Source organism: Poecilia reticulata, linkage group LG9 (genome assembly GCF_000633615.1).
Source record: "Poecilia reticulata strain Guanapo linkage group LG9, Guppy_female_1.0+MT, whole genome shotgun sequence".
NCBI lineage: Eukaryota > Metazoa > Chordata > Actinopteri > Cyprinodontiformes > Poeciliidae > Poecilia > Poecilia reticulata.
Window position 1 is genome coordinate 8,062,030 of NC_024339.1, and position 22,610 is coordinate 8,084,639.

A 22,610-nucleotide genomic window follows, 5' to 3' on the forward strand; every position below is an offset into this window, starting at 1 on the left:
GGAGCACATCCGGGTGAATGATTTCACTCTGAATCAGAGGATCTTTGCTGCCTCAATGACAGCTTTTATGTGATTAATATGCCTGTGGCGATTAATCGTGGTTAACCTCAGATGTCCCTCAATTTGTCCCTAGTGCAATAAAGACACTCTGGCCTCATCTCGTTGCTACCGTCCACTCAACCCACTAAGAATCTAACAGCTGCCAAGTATGGGAAGAATGCCGACCCTGAGTCGGTTCTCTCCCTCTACTTTTCTCTTTCTCTCATATCCCAATGCAATTTAAACATCACAGTTTTATTCTACTGGCTGTTTCCTTTCAGGTTTTTTATTTAATTTAATTTTTTTGTGGGTTGGTATGAGTGGTGGAGTTGTCGGAAATCTAATGGTAAATGATCCAAAAATTCCTTGTCAGAATAAAGTACGATGGCGCTGAGATATCAACCAGATTTCAATAGAAAATCTTTGATGGAGAAAATTGCATTTCATCCAGTGGCAGTTTGAACATGAAAGTTTTGATTGTATAGAATCACATTTATTCCTGCAAGTTAAAAGGTGTGTTCATCTAAAGCGTGCGGCTCTTGAGAGCTGGAAGTGCCATCACTAATGTAGACGTATTGGGGAAAATCAAATCCACAGAATACCCCACTAGTCAGAAATACCCAGTGCTTCTTGAGACTCAAACTGCTACCTTCCTACCTACAATTGTAGGGTGTAAAATATCTCATCTGGAAAGAATCCTGAGTCTTAGTTACAGGCCTGTTTTTGTGTGCATTCACATTGATTTTCCCCTAACTTGAACATTTTCTCTTTGGGATTTTTTTTTTTTCACTGCTGCGCAAATTGAAAAAATTTTTCTTTTTGTGTTAATTAGCAATGGCGCCACAATGGGCTCATCCAGAGAAAATGGAGAAAAAGCTTCACGCCGTGCCTGCAAGCAAGACGGTGAAGTTTCGATGCCAGGCCAGCGGCAACCCATCTCCCACTCTGAAATGGTACAAGAACGGGAAGGAGTTCAAAAGGGACCATCGCATCGGAGGCTTCAAGGTTAATAACTTTTCAAAATTTTCTTGAGCGCTTCCTGCGGACTCTCGAGCTTTGTTCCGTTGAACCAAGTGTCACCAAAAGTGAGGATGTGTCTGTAATCTCATCTCCACATTTGGTCACAACCCCCCTCCCTGGAGTAAGAAACGCTTTCCGAGAGTGAACAGCAGTGACAAGTTTCACCGTTGAACTGAGAAACAATGCAAGCTGAAACCCAATGCCCCAAAAAAGGAATGCTGTGGCATAGTTATACCTCCAGGTGGGCAATCCTAGCCATCCGTCTGTGTGAAGAATAGCACTGGCTGTCCTCATTCCAGGTGTCAGTGATCGTCCTCTCTGTAATTACATCCATGCAGTTGTAAATTTACCACCGCACCTTGTGTATTTATACTCTGTGATTAGCGTTTCTACCGGTCTCTTCGTTTATAGCCTGCCTGTATTCAAATACAGCAGTAACTTTTGACAAACTTAACATTGTTAGGCTTAATAAAACAATTCATGCCGGTCTCTGGATTTACTTAGCGGGTGCAGCAGGTTTGATTTGTGGGCGTGATCTGTACCTCACTGCTTTACTACTTAATGCAAACAACAACATCATCATCGCCTTTTTATAGACATTCCTGTTACTTATTCAACATTTCAGAACAGGATTGAGCTTTTATTTGCTTATATTTAGTTTTATTTAACCACAGTTTTTGTTGCTTTTGAGCTTGTTTTTTCGGAATAGTTGTATTAATGTTTGTGCTTCTGCATAAAGAAGAAAACAAATGGAGATGTCTTTCCCTCATCTTCCTTGGACGTTACCGAAGGGGATATTAAATTTATGACAAAAATTCTCTTTTTAAGATTAGCATCATTACTCTGATGCACACAGGCACATTTGTATGAATAAATGTCTTCTTAAAAAGAAGAGACTTCTTTTTAAGTGAGTCATACACTGACTTCATGAAGTGAATGGAAGAAACTGAGTCACGTTTTGTTATATGTAGCACATGTTTCACTTATGAAGGTAAAATATTGTTCAGAGGACAAATTCTGCTTCACCAATCAAACTCTATAAATCTGCCTACAGTTATTTTTTTTAATCTTTTCACATCGTTTAACATCTTCAAGCTCGTGCTAATGCTGCACATATGATGGGTAAAAAAAGAAGTTAAGATACTGCTACATAAACTGTAGTTAATTCAGCTCAGACACAAAGGAAGAAAAAAACAAGCCACTATTTAATTTTAGGAAAAACAAACATGGGCTGATTTTATTTTTAAATCTATTTACGACCACAATCTGCTGACATCAGTGGCTGTTTTGTGTTAACAGATGACACATTAAAAGTGAAAACTGCTATAAAAGAAGACATTTGCTCAACTAACATTATGATAATGGAAAACAAAACCACTTTGTTGTAATATCCTTTAGGAAAGAACTACATAAAGTAGTTGTTCATGCACAGGTGTAGAATACGTGTTCACAGTGTAAGGAGTAATCATCACCATCTCCTGTCATTGTGAGGCCTAATCTAGTCTGGGGCCGTGCTTCCCTGCTTCCCCAGAAATCTCCATTTCCAGCTGGGACATATTCAGGAGTTTCCTCTTAGATGCCTCCCCTAAACTCTTGAACGAGCCGGCCAGCGGACTAAACCACCTGGCTCCTTCACCTCCTTTTTTTGTTGTTGTTTTTCTGCTCTTTGGGTTACGGTGCAAAGGTCTGCATAAGCAACCAAAGGACGTCTGCCATCCGTCCCCCTCTCTCACTTTTATGGCATCGCTCCTATTGTTCATATCGTCTACATGGAGACGTGCAGGAGTGATGGAATAATTTAGACCACATGTATATGAAGCCAAGCACAACACATCTGGCAGCAGGCAGCTGGACTCCTTCATCGCATTTCTTAGCTAAATGAGGGAGACTGTATGGCTCAGTCTGTGTATATGGATGTTTGATGTTGCCATTGCCTTAGAGGTTTGCTGGCTAATCACACACTACCGGTCTTGGCAGATTTATGGAAGAAAAATTATAACATGTCCTGGAAAAAGGAGCCAGACATCAGTTGGTGCTAATAAGACAGGTTGGGGCACACTCATATAAAAACGTACAGTGCACCTTTTCCTGTTTCTTGTTTCTTTTTTGTTTGGTAGGACATGAATCTGAATATTTTTAAACATTTGCTACTGTCTTGAGTCTTAGAGTCTTATTTGTTATTTTAGAGTATTTTTAAATGGTAATCAGTTGAATATTTCCTTTCCCTTTCTTTCAGCTACGGGACCATGTGTGGACCATCATCATGGAGTCGGTCGTACCCTCTGATAAAGGAAACTATACCTGTGTGGTGGAAAACCAGTATGGCAGCATCAATCATACGTATCAGCTGGATGTAGTCGGTAATATCTTAATCTTTGATTTACCGCTCCTGTTGCTCTGGTCGTATAAATCGATTAGCCAATCAAACGTGCTCCCGACAGCACAGGGACACAGTCGCAGTTTTGATGAACTGCAGTCGTGTTTACTTGTTGAGTGATTGATGCGGGTAGAGCGGAGAAGTGATTACTCCTTACGGGCCTGCTCTCTGACTCGCTCTTACACCACTCGCCTTATAAATCAGTCCCACTTCCTCCGTTGTTGCTGTCCCCTGGGCTCCCCCCCCCCCCCAAAATCTCCCCTTCCAGCTTAAGTAGAAGCTTTGAGCCTGATGAGCTCTTGGATTGGTTCGGTATGGAGAAAGTACAGTCACAAGAGGTTACTAAGTACCAGAGTACATCTCTGTCACAGAGGCCTGCACAGTTGACATCCGTCCAGTTTCTTTACTTGCCTGTTTAAATTAGAAATGTTTTATTGAAGTGGAGCCACAAGAGAGCTTCATTTTAGATGCAATCTTTGTAAGCAGTCTGGGAATTTTAAATGCATGTAATAAAAAAAAACTGTTTCATACTCCTTGATGTTTTTGTTTTGTCACATTAAAGACATTTTATTCAGATTTTATTCGATGGAGTAACACTTAGTAAAATATAACTATGTGGTATACATTTGCTTAAAGTTGTTAGTACTTCTCTGAACCACTTTTCACTAAATCCACAACTTGAATTACTTCATATTAGGTCTATATATAAATAACTCGGACTCAGTCAGATTGTGTAGGGAACATCTTTGAATGTTTTCAAGTCTCATTAGAGATTCCTCATTGAAGGTACCTACCTTCATACTAAGATTTCTTTGCCCCTCTGCTGTGTCGCAGAGCGCTCCCCCCACAGGCCGATCCTGCAGGCCGGCTTGCCAGCCAATCGCACCGCAGTGGTGGGCACCGATGTGGAGTTCGAGTGCAAAGTGTTCAGCGACCCCCAGCCTCACATTCAGTGGCTGAAACACATCGAGGTCAATGGAAGCCGCGTTGGACCTGATGGTTTGCCCTACGTTCGTATCCTGAAGGTAGGAGCCAAGCAGGCTTTTCTTTCTTCCACAAAAATATTTTGTAGTTTTGTATGATGAACACAGGGTTCCTATGCTGTTTCTGAAAGCATGAAATCGGACTATTTTTAAAGTACAGATGAGCTTGGAGAAAGAAAAAACAAATTATCAAAAAATATTAGCACTTCCAGACTTCATTTGGTCCCCCACTATCTAAAAGTCATTAGTCAATCCATTATTTTTTCCATCTGTCTGTTAATCTGTTTTTCCATCCGTTTGTAGAGCTATCCATCCATTTGCTCCAAATGTATTAATCTGCCCATTCTTTTGTCCATCTGTGTCTGTCCATCTTTCCCTCCAGCTACGCCCTTCCGCTGTAGAGATATGGACCATGACTTTGTTGTGAAAGAGTCCTGTAGTAAAGTTTGTTTTTCTAAAATGTCAAAATAGGCTTAAAGGAAATGAATTGTCTGGAAACACTGCAAAACTACAAAACCTTACCAAGTATTTTTGATCTAGTTTCTCATTCAAATATCTTTTAGTAACCTTGAAATGAGACGAAACTAATTACTAAAACCAAAGGTACGTGGTAAGATTGTGTTTTTGGAGTGAAAGTATTGAACTTTGACCAATGTGTAGGAACCCTGTGGACAATTTTTCCATCAGCCCACAACTGCCTATGAAATAAATATTTGTTTGAGTAGCTTGTGTCTGAATGATTCTCGTTGTGCTATCCAGCGGTCAGTGTTGTTTACAGTGTTTGTTTTCTTGTGCTGCACCTGACATGTTTTTGTTTCTAGCATTCGGGGGTCAATAGCTCGGACGCTCAGATGCTCACCCTCTACAATGTGACTGAGGAGGAGGGCGGAGAGTATATATGTAAAGTGTCCAATTATATAGGAGAGGCCAATCAGTCGGCATGGCTGACTGTCATCAAATATGACCCCTCAGGTAACCACCACGCAGCAGCGCAGGGACAACACACGGGAGGCGTCTCTAGGACCACCTGGAAAAACTTAGAACCTGAGACAAGCTCAGCTGTTTCTCTCCTCCCTCCATCCGTTCTGCCCGCCCTCCCTCTCCCCTCAGTGATCCTGACTGTAAATGACGCTATGGAAAATTCCCAGCAGAACAGTTGAAAGTGTTTAGTCCCAGGTTGATGTCGGACCCACTCTCATTTCTGTCTCATGCCTGTGCGGTGCCCTCCTAATAAGGGCCTCTCCTGCCTTCTTCTATTACTCCTGCTCCCTTGCCCTTCAAAGTCCTCTTTACACGGCTCACAAACTTTCTCTCTCTCTCTCTCTCTCTCTCTCTCCAACTTTCTGTCTGTGCATGTTTTTTTCCCTCTAATTGTGACCCTTTGCTTATCTGTTTCCATACCTCCCAATTGTCTGCCTTGTCTAGTAAGTGCGCCCTGTTCTGCTGCGGAGTCTTCCATGCCCATCTCTTGCATGCAGAGATGAGACGAAGGTATTTTAAGTGGTGATGGTGTGGCCCAAAGCGAGGTTCAGCAGTGCAGACTCAGCCTAACAACCTTTTACCACTAACAGATACTGGAGGGCTCTTCCTGACAGAGCCCCCTGTTGGGTCTCTGGGTGTGTCGCCTTTCTGGTAGATGGTCTTGTGTTGAGGAGGAGTACGTTCCTCTCCTCTATTTTTATTGTTTTTCCTTCAGAATCCTAAACTCATGGTCCCTTTTCCCCTCTTGGGCCTTGCTGGGTCTACTTCCTTTATTTTCTAGACTGCTGGCGTTAACACCACGGACAAGGAAATGGAAGTCCTTCAACTGAGAAATGTCTCTTTTGATGACGCTGGGGAGTATACGTGCTTGGCGGGCAATTCTATCGGGTTCTCTCATAACTCCGCATGGTTGACAGTCTTGGAAGGTATCAGTGGTTCTGTCTCTCTCTTTCTTACACTTTATTTTATCATTTTAAAATTTTTCCATCTCAAGCCTGGCTGTCCTCCTCCATGTTTGCCTGAATCGAGTCTTGTCTGACGACGATTCCAGTGACAAATGTGATGGGAAGCCGGAGCCTCCCTTTGAGCTCAGCATGACTCCAGCTCCATCTTAACTCTTAAGATGGAGCAGAGCACGAGAGGCATGCTCTGCTGTCTCTTCTGTTTGGGGGAAATCGGCAAATGCCAAACAGCCCAAGAGCTGTTGAGAAAGTAGCAATACTGTTAAAGGGTGAGATGTCACCTAGAATTACATTTAATAGTTTATAGAAGGGGTTGTTTGGCAGCTGTGGTCAGATTTCACTTTGAACTCTCTTTCTTTCTGCTACTTAACGGGTGTTTGCATTTAAATTTGTATCAGGCTGATTTTCCTTGACAAGCGCTTCAAATGACATGTATTGCTGATGTCATTTCCTGCTGTGAGCACAGTGGCTGGCTTTGATAATTGGCTCGCTGCAAAGGATGCGTCTCATTCCTCAGGATGCTGGAATGGGCCCTCCTCCAATTATCAAGCTGCTTGTCAGTCAGCCTTCTCACAGGTGTAACTCATTTGTGTTGCTGGTGTTGGTTAGGGGTGTAATGGTTGCACTTCAGTCAGTATATTTTGTTTGAGTTGCACATCTCAACATGGGGTCATTACGTTGCAAAAGTAGCAGTAATCTGCCATTTACAGAAGACAACACCTCTGTTAGAACTGAGATGAAAAGATTAAAGGACAGCGTTCTTTCTGCTGTTAGCATGTGAGAGCAGTTGCTGTAAATAAAGGTTTTTCCGATTCAAAATGAAAACAGAATTATTTAATATTTTAAACAATTTTAAGACATTTGTATTCACAATTAGCATAGTTAACAAACCCGTCACTACCAAGATAGACTGTGTGTTTCCTTGAAAATGTATTCCTGGCCTTACCTCTTAGATAAAACAAAAAACTTCCAACATTTCCAAAATTAAACATCTTAGATGAAAACTAGGACCACAACAACGAATGATTATTTTAGTTATTGACTATTCTATTGATTAACTGAATTTAAAAAATGGCACATCCTGCAGATTTTTTTATTTGGCCACTTGAGCATTTTTTTTACAATTGCATTAAAAGGTGCAAATAAACAAATTCCTTTAAGTAAGAAGATGAACATTACCAAAATGCAGTAACATTAATCTAGTGTATACTTGATAATTTGTAGCATCTGGATCTTAAAAAATCCTTCTACCATCAAAATGGGAAAAGTTCAGCCCTTCTGCTTGACTTAACATCTATATTAATCTGTTTATATTTTGGATTAACAGAGTAGTATTTCTATTTATTTTACAAAACTCAAAAACACTTGAGTTCTGGGTAGAAAATATTTACAGACAAAGGTTTTTTTCCTGTTTTAAATGCAAAATGTATAAATTTTTGTACTTTTTTTGCTTCTCTGATTGTGTCCTTTTATACGATTAATCCTTTCAGCCCCAATAAAAACTAAAGAGTCTGTGGCGTCTAGCTATAGAGTGTTTACTGACTGGAAAACATCAAATTTTTGAGTTTTCAGAAAGCGGTCAGGACTGATCAAGCTGAAGATTGAAGATTGTCACGCTTTAACTTCTTTGCGCATCTATAGTTTTTTTAATGTTAAATTGGAAATAAAGAAGAAACATTGTGTTTTTGTAGTTATGACTATTGGAGTCGGGACGCTTCACAAAATTCATAATTCAGTTTAGGGATTTGGTGTCACGTTTTTCCAGGTTTGTCATCCTAGTTCTCCAGGAATAACTGCGGTTAGTATAGTAATGGATTACAATTCTCCCAGCGGACTATACGAACGCATATATAGTAAGATGTAATTTTCCTGAGGACGCAGAATCTACGTAAAGCAGAACGGTTATTTAACGCGTCGCCATTACCCCTCGGACACTGACCCAATGGAGGCACAAGAGTTCTGAACCTTTTTCTTCTAACCTGCTGGCCAGGAAGAAGATTTGTTTCAAATCTTCAGTGTTCACTGGAGAACTTCTAGAAAGCGGTCTGCATAACCCATGTTTCTGCATTCCCGTAGAGACATCAATGTCTCTTCAGACGTCTACCTTAGGAGACCTGCCGTAGGAACCTCTCCTTTCCTCGACAAGAAGAGTACTTTACCGGTTTTCCAACTTAAAGTACTAGAGATTCTGCTGAGAACTTGCAGCTGGGACACCAGCTTTACGCTTAATGCTTGAAGAGAACAAGGTTTTTTCCTTTTTCAATTTTGGGAGTTCTGGACATTGCGGTTGATTTGACTGACTTCAACTCAAGTAAGACCGTTCCATCTTACTTAGGCGTTTAAATTAAAGGCTATTGTAAATTGTCCTTCTGTTGTAAGCTTGTTTTATGGTTTGCTGATTTTATGCTGTGATATTCTTATTTTGTTGCTTTGCCGTTTTGAGTCTGCCACATGTTGGACAGTGAGGATCCAGAATAATTGAATTCAGCGCTTCTGGCGCTCATTGGCTTCTTTGCCCTTCAATCTTTGCCCTTCCTGTCCTTTAGGCTGCTCCATGTGTAGTTTATGGCTTGAGATGTGATTTATTTTATTTATTGGACCAAACTTCTGTTCCCAGATGCTGTAATCTAGGGGAAAAAAAAGAACACATTGTTTTAACCTACTTTTATTAACGTAATCTACAATTCGGTTGTCTTTAAAACTGACTAACTACAACCAGACGGTAAACTAACAGCAGGGTGAAAACCACAGGCCACACCCTGGTTTAACCTTCAATTTTTAATTGCTTATCATCAGAGCTTTGGATCTTCCTTTTGTAACTTGTGTGCCAGTCAGAATTTAATTGTACTTAATCATTCAGCAACTCTTTGAGTTAATGTCTTGGAGATTTTGTGCTTTTTCTTGTATAATCCTATTGGCAGCACTTGCGCTAGTCTGTAAAATGTCGACAGCAAAAGTTGGGAGAAAACACCAGTCAGTTTTTTCTGCAATAACCGGTTACCTTTTTGTAAATAGTGTCTTATGTTGAGTATTCATTACCAAATTGATTTATGCAAAAATACAATACAATAACTAAGTATGACAAAACTAAAACTACTACAACTAACAAAAACTTAACTAATAAAAATTAGCAAACTCTAAAACCAATTAAAACGGGCTTGGATAAACAAAAAGCTTCTACAAAACATGACTAAATAACTATTATAACCATGTATCAGACATCAGCACTAAATAATCATTTACAGATTTTCAGAAATCCCTTCTTCAGAAAGAGTGAATGGGAAGACATTGAACCTTCAATAATTTCTTCAGTTATTTGAGAAAAAAAACTTTAAAAGGCTGCTGATCAGAACATAAATCCAACTTTTTTTTTTTACATGCCAACTGAATGTGTTTGAAATTTCCATAGCCGAGGAAATTTCTAGGCTATGTTTGGTGAGACGATTCCTCTTAGTGTCTTTTCACAAGCGTCAGATGGACAGGTTTTGTATAAATGACTCAGGGTTACTTTAATTATGAAAATCCTGCCTCCCAATGCTTTAGGTTTGGCTTTTACTGCGGCTACAATGTCATCCAAATCTCGACTCGGTAACATGCGCTTGGCTGCAAAAGCAAATCCCTAAAAAAAACAACCAAAAAGAAGGCCCAAGTTTTTCTTAGGTTTGCCTAGGAATGACTTAGAATTCTAAGTCATTCCTTAGAATGACTTAGGTCACAGTCATTAGGTCACAGTCATTTCTAATGACTGTGACAGACTGAAATAACAGTGAATGAAATGTATTATTTTACTAAATCTTATTTAATTTTTAAGAGTTTATCAGCAGAACAAAACACGAACAAAAACTGTTTTCGCAACCGCTCCAAATTTGCGACTGCTTCTCAAACGAAATTATTACTGTTGTTTATTTGTTTGTTTGTTTTTTGTTTGATGAAAAGTGCAACCTATTACACCCTTTCTACTGGTATGAATAAATGTTGGTGCTTTTATCAAGTGGGAGGAAAAAAACAAGATCTGAATTTGAAGGGTTTATTTTTTTAATCTAAATACAATTTTTCTGTAATTTATTTGTAACGTATTGTGTGATGAGCAGCGAGTTACCAGAACCAACACACAACTTGTTTAAGATTGAAGCATGAGAATCAATTGGGATGTCATTTTAATTGAAGCCGAGCACAAACCTCACAATGCTTGTTGAGTTATATGTAAGATGAGACGTGGACTATGAAGTAAACATAATTGTTTATAATGTAATTAATGCATTTAAAAGTCAGACCCTTGGAACTGTAAGCTTTCATGGACAAATGGCCTCAGTGAACCAAGAAGCAATTGAACTTTATATGTACGTTTCTATGCAGTTACGTTGTGTGATTAAACCAATACAAAGTACAGCGTGGTTGGGAGGTGGACGGAAATAATGCTTTCGTTTCTTCTTTTACATTAAAAGGTGTGTTGTGGATTTGTATTCAACTCCTTTTTATTTTGATACTCCTAAATTAATTAGTTAATCCAGCCCTCATGTATGTAATTTTTTCCCAATTTTTATCCAGCTTAAACATCAGCATCAAGGTTAATTTATAAAACTATTTTCCAACTGTTTTTAGCTTAACACTTCACATATCAGATATTTATCTTTTTTTGTTGTTTCAAAGATTTTTTTTGCGCTTTGTCACAAGCCATGTAAAAATATGGAGAAGTTTACTTTGGTCAGATAAGAGCCAACTTTGGCTTGATTTGTTTTGGGAAAACAAACTAAATCATCATCCTGGTGGGGGTTTTTTTGTATTCTCCATCTACTCATTTTGTTTATATCGACACATGACATGTTTGTTTCAAACTGCAACTGAATGAAATAACCAAAAAATAATAATTTTTAAAAAAGCCATTACAACGATGGATATTGTAAGTGGCCGCGTCAAGCTAAGGATATACATTTACCATGCCACACTTTACAGAGTTTTATCTGTAAAACATTTTTGAGAAGCTTGCATCCTTTTCCTTCCACTTCACAAATATGTTCTGGTTTGTGTTTAAGTTTATGGCTTGACAAAATGTGTGAAAGGTTTGGAGGTGTGAATGTTTTTGCAAGATCAAAACAATCGCTTTCTATTTTAATCAGCGTTGTTGGGACGCACGTCTGAAGTACATGACTTCAGTTTGATTGGAAAGAGTGAAATGTGCTGAATTTCTGTCCCATACAGTTCAAAGAGTCTGACTTTTAAGCTTTGTACGACATCGCTGATTTATTATCATTTTTGTACAAAAGTGTAACAGCATTGGCCATTCCTTGCTGTGAGCTCCTTCTGTCCTGATTTTTAGCTGATTCATGACAGCTTACCCTGCTTCTCCCCGCTCCTCTGTCACGCCGCTGCTCATCTAGCTGTCACACCATACCCCCCGTCCAGCAACACCTACTTGGAGGTGGTGATCTACTGTGTGGGCTTCTTTCTGATCGCCATCATGATCACCATCGTGATCATCCTCAAGATTCGGGCCTCCTCAAAGAAGAGCGACTTCAACAGTCAGCTGGCTGTCCACAAGCTGGCCAAAAGCATCCCTCTGCGCAGACAGGTAACAGAAAGTAGATAGGGGGTTTGCCATATTTATACTACTTCATCTTTCCTTCTGGCGGTGGCTCACTCTGTCTTATAAACTCAAAGCTTTTCATTATGTTTAGCTAACATTTCCAAATGCATTGAGTCTTTATATGCGCTGTAGGTCTTACATCAGGTACGTACAGGAAGACTGCTGAGATTTTTTTATTTATTTTTTACAGTAATTGCACCAGGGCGTTACTACTGGCTTCATAAACGCCTCATATCTGTGTGTGTTCCACTTTGAGAGGAGTAATGTCCCCCTTCTTTCCCTTTAGGTGTCTGTGGACTCAAGCTCCTCCATCCACTCTGGAGTGATGTTGGTTCGTCCCTCCCGCCTCTCCTCCAGTGGCACTCCGATGCTGACAGGAGTGTCTGAATATGAGCTACCACAGGATCCCCGCTGGGAGATCCCCAGAGACAAGTAGGTCTTCGTTCGGCTCTGAATTTGTGGTAGCTCCTGCCTGTCTTGTTGGTGCTCGGCGTAGTCGTCGACGCTACCTGCTGCACACGTTCTAACTATCGCTGAATCCGTCGTCTTGCCAACTGAGCTGGATGTCGTCATCCGTGCTTTCATGCCTGGGGAGTTCTGACGGGATTTGTACATGTTTGAATAAGGAGATTTGCTGTCTCCAGTCAGGCTACAACAACTCTCAGCAAACACAAGACAGAGAAAAATTTTACATCAGTTGTAGCCTCTTAAGTCTTTTGTTTTCTGAGGTCATCTGGTCAGAGCCAAAGACTCTTGTTTAGACCAGAGGTAACAAGCTTAGCCTGATTCTGTTATCCTTCCTCCACTTTTGGTACTTTTTCTCTTAAACAGCATCTATAACAAATTTCTAGAAATGAGCAGTTCTGGAATTGCATCTCTCAAGATGGCAGCATGTTGGATTAGCTTTTTGTTCTTATTTGTGAGACATTGCATGTTTGGAAAATTTTTCTTTGTAGCTTAGTTTCTGACAGTTATGATATGTAGCTGTGGCAACAAGGTATTCATTTTCCAACTGGGAGCAGCTGATTAGCATCTCAAAAGCTCAAATAATACCTGAACCACAACCCAAACTCCCAGAGGAGTCGGAAAAGAGACTTTGTTGCAGAGCAGGACTAAATAGCAGAGAGAAGGAGGAAGTTCAAACCATCTATCTATCAGTAGTAACAAATATCATATCCACAACTTTGTCCTGCTTCCTAGCTAAACAGCCAGACAGGGATTTAAAGAGTCGTGGCAAGAGCAAACAAGGTGGATTAGCTGTGCTGATGGCGTCATCCAGGGAAAGTTACTGTGTAACATCATCTCTGCTGTTAGCATGTCAGCTGAAATACAGCAACAGTGTCTTCAGTCAGAGGCTTCTACAGATTCAATGAAAGACCTACTACTACCAGAGATGGCAGATGCTTTGATTTACCTCATTTAATTTCCATTTGGGATATAGTATTGTTAAATTGAATAGAATTTGTTTTTATAGGCTTTCAATTACAAACATCTTATTTGACTTGCATTGTTTTATGTGTGGTTTGTTGCCTCTTTCATGTTTATTTCTTGAGGCAATTTATTTTCAAAAGTGCTTGTTAACTTTTTATTTTTGTAGCTTCTGTGAAGCACTTTGTGGTTTTCACCTGTAAAAGCACTATATAAATACTCTTTACCCACTTAGCAGCTGAATGCTGTTGCTTCATTTGAAATTCCACGACGATCCTCTCTCCTCTTTGCAGACTTGTTCTCGGGAAGCCGCTGGGCGAAGGCTGCTTCGGTCAGGTGATGATGGGGGAGGTTCTGGGTCTGGACAAGGAGAAGCCGAACCGTGTGACCAAGGTTGCGGTGAAAATGTTGAAATGTAAGTAATTTAGTTAAAGAGTTAATCTGAGCTCTCTGGTAATTTTTGTGATTTACAAAAATGAGTTGGGTAATGTATATCTTGCAGAAAGGGAAGTTTTTAGGGTGTAAAAAAAATGGGCAGAAAGGGGCGATCTCCGGACTTTAGGGACGTAAAAAAAAAAAAAAAAACTTGGATGAGAAGGATCTACCACTGAATCCCTGCCATGGAGCAAATGGGAGAACAGGGTAAAAATTTATGAGAACCCTTGCCATCTCATATAAAATGGTGTTCATTAAACACCACAGAGGAGTGAAGATGGAGGTAAAGTAGCATTTATTGTCCTGTGCTTTAAGTGCTCCCCAAGGAGCCTTCTGCAAACAGCACTCTGTTACTAAACAGCTGCAGCGAAGGTGTTTATATCTAGCAAGGTCACAACTGGGAAGTCTTTCTTTTGCCTCTTCACCAGCAGAATGAGGACTGATTAGTCTAACATGACTTCTTTTCTATTTTTTTTTTCTCCTTGTGCAGCTGATGCTACAGAGAAAGACCTGTCAGACCTGATTTCAGAGATGGAGATGATGAAGATCATCGGCAAGCACAAGAACATCATTAATCTGCTGGGAGCCTGCACACAGGATGGTAGGAGACAAGACGAGCAGGGGGTTGATACTGACCTGCCCCGCTCGGCACACACACACACACACACGGTTGCCCCCCCCCCAGACAAGGGTGCTGCTGTAAGCCTCTCATTGGGGAGTGTGTAGAAAAGCATGTATAAATGATTCTGACACCAGCTTCCGAGCTCGCAGCTTGATTCAACTGTGGCTGCTGTCATTTCTCTACAATTATTTGTGCCTAAAGAAAAAACCTGAACTCCAATGACCCCAAAACTGACATTGCTCACATTTCAAATTAAAAGCCTTCAGTAAATTGCAGTTTGCTAATCCATACCGACGCAATTTTATTCATGACTTTTGGCAACAGCTGCAGGTTATGTTCTACTCGCATTTAGCTCCGATATATTAAAGTAATTGATTGAACATGTTTGTGCTTCCACATTCTGCAGTCAGCACTTGGCCCTTTTTTTTTCAGTTGTAGTTTTGGCTGGAGTTTGAAACTCGACTGAGAATTTTCCAAGTTCTTGTTGAGCAGAATATTATCCTTTTTCAGCTGACAAAAGGCTGATTTTGTAGTTATCTTTGTGTGTCTTTGAAGGTCCAGGTCTGAGTTCATCACTGTAGCCAGATTTTGGGACTAATCCATAATTTCTTGCTGTAATTATCAAAGCTGTTGATCACATTTTTGTAAGAAAAAGTGCAACAGCGCTCTCTCAGCCAGCTAACGGTTATTGTTCAGCATCAGGTGGGATGTGAGAACCACTGGATTACTCTGAACTCCAAACAGCCACCCAGAAAAACTCTGGTCCCTCTGGCAGGTTTTGCTGCCTCATTAAATGAATTTCAAACCGCAGAAACGCTATAATGAAGTATCTTATCAGACTACGATAAAATAAAAAGTTTTAAAACCTTGTTGTTCACCGATACCAGTAACTGGCTAATTCCTATTTTTACTTATTTATATGTATATATCAAACAAATACCAACAAGCATTGTTTCCATTTCCAGGTCCATTATATGTTATAGTTGAATATGCGTCCAAGGGCAACCTTAGGGAGTACTTACGAGCACGGCGCCCCCCAGGGATGGAGTACTGTTACAACCCAGACCAGGTTCCAGTGGAGACCATGTCCATCAAAGACCTGGTGTCCTGTGCGTACCAAGTGGCTCGAGGCATGGAGTATTTGGCCTCCAAAAAGGTAACCAGTAACAGCTTGCTTTAGATGGTGATGTTCTAACCGTCAAATCTTTCCACATCCAACATTTATCCTGTGACTTGAGTGTTAATGAGATCCGTTTTTATGCTTTTAGTGCATCCACAGAGATCTGGCAGCTCGCAATGTGTTGGTGACTGAGGACAATGTGATGAAAATTGCCGACTTCGGCCTCGCAAGAGATATCCACCACATCGATTACTATAAGAAGACCACCAATGTGAGTTCTGCCGAAGTTTTAATATAAAAGAAAGTAATTATTTTCATTTCATTCTGAGACGGCATAGCAACATCCACGCCTTCTCCGCAGGGTCGTTTACCGGTGAAGTGGATGGCTCCTGAGGCTCTGTTTGACCGGATATACACACACCAAAGTGATGTGTGAGTATCACTTCTCTGATTCCGCCTTGTATGAACCTCTATACAGAGAAAAACACGCCTCTCTCTGGTTTCTCTCTTCAGCTGGTCGTTTGGGGTTCTACTGTGGGAGATCTTCACCCTGGGAGGCTCTCCGTACCCTGGTGTGCCAGTGGAGGAGTTGTTCAAGCTGCTGAAGGAAGGTCACCGAATGGACAAGCCTTCGACGTGCACTCATGAGCTGTAAGGAAGCAACGCTGCACTGTTCTGTTGGGTTTTACAGTTTAAACAGTGATGATCTTTCCTTTCCACACTCTCTGAAAGCAACATATCGGGATGACATAACCAGACGCTTTCAGACGCTGCCTAAAGGCATCCAAACCATTAAAGTTTTTTATATTTCTAACCACAATCTTCAATACACTATATTAGGATTCTGATGAACCAAGAAAAACAAGTGGTGCATAACTTGGAGGTAGAAGCAAAAGTGATGCATGCTTCTTGACTAATGTTTTCAGGTCCTTCCACAAGTTCTCAGTGGTATTGCTGTCTGGACTTTAAGCCCAGGCTAACACATTAATATGTTTTAACAAACATCACTCCATCTTAGCTCTGGCCTGCATGTTTAGGTGAGTCTTCACCTTCGTCTTAATTCATTTTCTGCTTCCAGAATTTGGTATTTAGCTTCATTCATCTTATCTACTCTGAACAGCTACTTCTGTCCCTGATGACTAAAAGACGAAAAAAATGAATAATAAAATCCCCAAAGCATCGTTCTGCCACCATCATGTTTCACCATAGAGCTGGTTTGTTAAAAATTATGATGATTTTTTTTTCCTCCAAATTAGTCTAATTTTTAATGTAGTCTGACTAGAGCACCTTTTTTTCCCCACGTTTGCTGTGCCCCCTTATTGGCAGCTTTAAAATAAAAAAAATCAAAAATAAAATAAATGCATGCCTCTCTTTTAAGATCTATATTTGTCAAAACTCCAAGCTGAAATACATGGAAGATTTTGGTTGTAACCTGACTAAAACTTAAAGTATTTACACCTTTCAAATTCTGTAAGGTACCAGGTATGTAGCAGTGTTTATGCTTCAAAACGACTGGTCATTCCAAAAATAAAATGTCATTATTATTATTACTATTAATAAAAGGCTAGTAAACAAGCGCCAACAGTATGACTCTTAGCTCAGCCTCACACCTTGTTCTCTGTCCAAGCAGTTGGCATTAATATTTATATTACCCATGTTGGTTTATTGCAGAAAAACATTCCAGGTGCTTGGCAACATTATAATGTTCCCACTTAATGTTTGTGTGATGGCCGATGAAATAAAATGCTTAGCACGGTGCGAGCTCCAGCTGGAACATACCGTGCAGTTTTGTTGTTATATCATCTACCTTCGGAGACCGAACGTCTGCTTTATGAGCTCCCCTCTGACCAGTTTAACATTCCTTCGAAGTGAGATTTGATCTCGGAGAATAAAACTGAGGTTGATGTTCGGGGAGCTTGATTGTTGGATCTTGTGATCTATGCAGGTACATGATGATGAGGGACTGCTGGCACGCAGTGCCTTCTCAGAGACCCACATTCAAACAGCTGGTGGAGGATCTAGATCGAAGTCTGGCCATGACATCCGACCAGGTGAGTCTGGACCTGCCCTGCAAGCACCAGATTCTAGAGACGCAATTAATCGATTTACGACTTAGTGTTAAGAGTTTATTGGATTAAAATGGGCTCCAATTGATTAACAAAATTTGGTTAGATATTCTTTTAGTGTTAGCTTAACCACTAACCAGCAGAGGGCGCCACTGGTCATCCTTAAGCAGAGCCAGTTAATACACAAACAAAGATGGTGGGCCGTGCCAGAACGGGAAAGGGAAAAAGCCCAATAAGTCTGGTGTGTGGGATGGAAAATGCAGTTTGAGGTTCTGAACTGAACTCAACAAGCTCATTAAAGTTATTGTCATAGCAACTTCTCAATAAAAAGATTACTGATGTGCTATGAAAACGAGGACATGATGACTACGGAGTCCCTTAGAGAACTTGAGGAAAATCTTTTCTGTTGCATTCCCTCGCAATAATTTGTTTTAGTTCATGTAGCATTTTGAATCCTGGAAGTCTTTCTCGTACAATTGGATGTTTTTGAGAGGTTTTTACCATGTTGTAATTCTTTATTAATATCTCGTTTGTGAGTTATCTGAAGGTTTAAATCTGTCGGTGGATAAGACGTATCACAAACTTGGGTGCAAAATGCCAAAACAAAACATGGGCTTTCCATACCTACTCTAAAACACGAACACGACAGAAACCTTTTGTAACAAGGAAATAAAGTACAAAAATGCATCCAAATTATTTGGACTATTTTTGAGTTACTTTCACGGGATAACATCAGACGCAGTTTTTGTTGTCTGTTAGTCTGAAAGGTTAAGAAAGGTTCGTTTTCATGTGCAGTCCAATTTCCACCGAAAGTCGTTGCATAAACGCAGTTAATGGATCGAATTTCAACCCGTTTCCTGCACCAAAGAGTTAAAAATGTAAAATCACGTTTTCCCTGAGGTGAAGGTGTACTTGTGTATAATTTTTAATTGACATTTGTAATCAGTGTGACTGTATAAAGGTATTTACAACCAACCAAACTTTAGATCAACGCAGTTATCAGTCGATAACTTGCATCTCTAGTTGGAAGAGAAGTTGCTCAATGTTTCACCGTCTTGTTGCTCCTCCCAGGTTTACCTGGAGCTCTCCGTGCCTCTGGACCAATATTCACCCAGCTACCCGGAGACGCGGAGCTCCACCTGCTCCTCCGGCGAGGACTCTGTTTTCTCTCACGACGCCGGAGCAGAGGAGCCCTGCCTACCCAAATTCCCTCCCCATTCCAACGGGGCAGCCATTAAGAAACGTTGACACCTCGCACTCACTCACAGACACTGACAGTTCCTCAGCTCCCTGCCTCATGGGGTTGGACTTCGCCCTCCACCCCGCACACATTCCCAGAGATGAAGCTAAAATAATAAAAGTAATAATAAAGTGACTTTAAATCCTCTGCGAGAGAGGAGCTCGGACCAATGGGACTGCAGATTGCAGCTGGTGATGTTGAATGTCGATTTCTCGCAGAAAACAAACAGACTCAACTTTTCTCTTCACTTTGGGCATTCCACTGTTCGGTCAGGAGAATGGGATGGACTGATCAAGAGTTGGGGTTTTTTCAACTTTTGGTTTTTTTTCTTCTTCTTTCTTTTAAAGGTCAGAATTCTGCTTTTTGGACCAAATCCAGAAAAATTGCAACACCCCTCATTCACTCTCCTCTTGTAAATACAGTTAGAAATTTTAAAATATGAATATATATTTACAATGTACTCTTATTTTTATTACCATAATTGATTTATTGTCTTTTTGTACAAGGATGATATTGTTTGGTCTGTTTTCTAATATAGTCGGGGGCAGGAGTGAGCTTATTTTAAATAATTTCTGAAGATTATGTGACCAGTTTTTGCTTCTCTTTTTTTTCTTAATGATTCTCCTGAATCAAAATGGAAATCATATCAATGTAAAATAAAAATGTGTGTCATAGCTCAACCTTGCAATACAAACTAACCCGATGCTTGTGAAGAAAGATTTCTGGAAGTCTTTTCTTTTTCCTTTTTCTTGCTCGCAATTATGTTTATCCTCAACAGTCGCATCTGTAAATATTCCTGGTTGGTAAAAATCCAGAGCAATCTGCCTTCGTCAACATCATGCACTTCCACTGTGCCTGACTTTCATGTGACGAACTGTATTACTGTAATGTAAACGCTCTAACAGCGGGTTACATCCGCTGCCGGCAGACGAAATGGGGGGGGGGGAGTCGCGAAACACGTGCGTCACCGTTAAAAAGGATTACATTAAATAAAATATTATTGTTAAACAAGCTGAGCTTTCAGAGTATGAACTCCACTCTATAAACTGGCCTATAAATATCCACATTTTCTTTTATGTTTTGGATGTCAATTATGTTTATGGATGAGAATGTTTGCCACTTCAATTTTTTTTCTTTTTATTAATTTATTTTAACGTGAGTTGCTGGGGTCTGATTAGATATGATGATGTGCTGCTGACATCAGAAGAAATGCTGTAGAGCGCAGCAACTCGCAACTCTGCAGTAAACGTGTGATTTATAACCGCGTTCGGCGGCTTGGCAAGCGCTGGTGCTTCTCTCCCAATCCATCAGCTGCGCCAACCTTGATGCCCGACTCTGGCTGCCTGCCATTGGCTGATGCATCACCTGGATTGCCGTCTCCATGCAACAGGCAAACATCCAACCCCCCTCACACTTTTTTTTTTTTTTTTTTCCCCCACTCCTTGGGTCATTGCACTTACCCTTCAAGTACATTTAGTTTTACTTCAAATACTTTCTGTGGTTTTATTTTTTTAATGGCTAACACATTGAGGCTACTTTAATACCAGCAAGCATTAAAGGTTTTGAGGTGTGTGAATAAAACTAGAATACTGTGTGCTCAAATCAGGTAACTACTCTTTGATATTTGACAGAAGTGGTCATCATCAAATCTGAATTGCAAACTGGAATGTATTTTTTTAGGATATTAAGTGACAGACCGACGTGCATCATTGTAAAGTGAAAAAAAAAATAGGTGCAAATGAACAGAATCAAGTAAATACTTGTATTTACTTGGTGTGTCGCTGCTAGATTTGCACATCAGGAGTTTTTACTTTTTTGCTTGTTCTTTGCCAGATAATCTGAAAATAAATTCTGAAGACCTTCCATGGATTTGAAATTGGATTTGGAGTTTGGACTTTGATTAGGCCATTCTGGCACATGAACACCATTTTTAATCTTCATCCTGCTCATCTACATGCTTTACTTCTGTGTTTAGAGATTAGCTTGCAATGGATTTTATTTAGATGCTGCAAGTAAAAAAAAAAAAACTTTTCACATTTTTATTTGTAATTATGAAAGCAACTGATTTGACATTAAATCTCCCAAAAATACGTTGATGTTTGCAGCTGTGACACGATCAAAATTAGGGTACGATATCTTTCTCTCATATACATGAATTTTCATATACAGCCCTAAGATTGAAGTACAGAAATGATCTCTTTGTTTATAGGATAAATAACATCATCTCCTGGAGACGGGCGGTAATAAAGGACGATCTGTGTGCTGTGGTTGGGGTGACGATGGAGAGACCTGCTTAAGAATAGAAGACCTCGCTTTACAGCCTGCTAATGGTGCCGAGGTGCCATTAGGTGAAGGGTGTTATCACTTTTGACAGATGGCACAAGAAGAGTTTGGTTGTCTGAGTTTTCGTTGTCTGTCGCTCCAGTGTGGCAACAGTTAAAACTTTTTAAGCCGGCCGAGAGTTTGATTTATGGAGTCGGTCTGAGGATCGGCTCGGCGTCTAATTGAGAAGCTCCCAATGGCGGCGTCGGGGGAGAAACGCTCTTTGTAAATGAGGGAATTCATTTGGGAATACTGGCATTCCGGCTACCCAAATATTAGCCAAACTCTCGCAGACGTATACCAGCTCATCTTGTATCACGAGTTTCCTTTCAGATGGTAAAACAGAAGTTTATATCGACATCGTTTTTAGGATTGCTCCTCTTTTCACTCCCCCCCTTTACCCCCCCAGATGTCTTGTGTTTATGGCTAATCAGCACAGGAATTCAAAACACACTTAACTCACAGGGACTCCAGTAAACATCCCTGTGCTACGACCATTTGATTGCTGTTCTGTTGTACATATTTGCTGCATTAGAGCCGTTTCTCAGCTTCTGGCCAGTTTTACCCGCAGAAGTTGACTGACCCTTTTGTCTTGCCTTATTAAACACCTAGCAGTGTTTCTCAATTATTTTCTGTCATGCCCCCCTAGGGATCATAATTTTTTCCCCCCTGCTCAGTGTCCTTCCCTCCCCAGAATTCAAATACTATTGCGAATCTGTTCATATTTAATAATTTATCGTACAAACCACTGGCTCCAACATTTTATGACCTTATTATCAAAACCGCTGTTTTATTATTGTAAGCCTCAAAATAATTTACAAAATCAGTTTATGAGTGAATCACTAACATTTAATCAAAACTACTCAGTTTGGAAAATGCAAATGATTCACTGGGATTTGCATTTTTAGACTTAATATAGTAAAACTTTTTAGAATTTATTACTCATTGATTACTTGTTGGCTTCTTCAGTTTAGTTTCCACAAGGTATATAGTTCTTAACATTTATTGTGGAAAAATTTGCAGCAATATTGCTAATAGTTCAGCTTGTCAGATGAGAAGAAATGAAAAGTGTATAACATTTTTGCATTAACAATAAAAAGACGGGTTTTGTCTATTTTCTGGCCTTTTTCTGCGTGCTACAGTTACTTGCTTATGACCCTAGTATAAGTGCCAGGCTCTGAGTTTTTGATTTGTGTTTCAAATACGAGAAAAGTTGGATGAAAATAAAGACTAATTTTATGATGGCTTTTCACCATAGTGCGCTAAATTGCGGGATACTGATTTTGTAAGGTTATAGTTGGTACTGGTTTAACTAATGACTAAACACTAAATATTTTAGCACATCAGAAGCAAATTTTCAGCCCCAGGTCTTTGAAACGATTGCTTACAAAACTTTTTATTTAACAGAAAGAACCAGACTTGCTGAGCGGG

The 22,610-nt window shown here is 40.0% G+C and overlaps 1 protein-coding gene across 5 annotated transcripts in view; it reads left to right on the plus strand.

Moving 5' to 3' along the window:
* The window catches only part of fgfr1a (fibroblast growth factor receptor 1a), a 33,055-nt gene extending 12,335 nt beyond the window's left edge, over window positions 1-20,720 (plus strand). The window contains exons 5-18 of one of the 5 annotated variants that reach the window (XM_008417506.2): window positions 872-1,044; window positions 3,296-3,419; window positions 4,271-4,461; window positions 5,241-5,391; window positions 11,741-11,937; window positions 12,233-12,378; window positions 13,668-13,789; window positions 14,300-14,410; window positions 15,397-15,587; window positions 15,700-15,822; window positions 15,913-15,983; window positions 16,065-16,202; window positions 17,497-17,602; window positions 18,689-20,720. In XM_008417506.2, the coding sequence (XP_008415728.1) occupies window positions 872-1,044; window positions 3,296-3,419; window positions 4,271-4,461; window positions 5,241-5,391; window positions 11,741-11,937; window positions 12,233-12,378; window positions 13,668-13,789; window positions 14,300-14,410; window positions 15,397-15,587; window positions 15,700-15,822; window positions 15,913-15,983; window positions 16,065-16,202; window positions 17,497-17,602; window positions 18,689-18,865 (2,021 nt within the window). In that variant the 3' untranslated portion in view covers window positions 18,866-20,720. Of the gene's footprint in view, window positions 1-871; window positions 1,045-3,295; window positions 3,420-4,270; window positions 4,462-5,240; window positions 5,392-6,181; window positions 6,327-11,740; window positions 11,938-12,232; window positions 12,379-13,667; window positions 13,790-14,299; window positions 14,411-15,396; window positions 15,588-15,699; window positions 15,823-15,912; window positions 15,984-16,064; window positions 16,203-17,496; window positions 17,603-18,688 lie in introns of all 5 variants that reach the window. The other 4 variants (XM_008417509.2, XM_008417507.2, XM_008417508.2 and 1 more) reach the window with 4 other exon arrangements.
* Window positions 20,721-22,610: the final 1,890 nt, after the last annotated feature.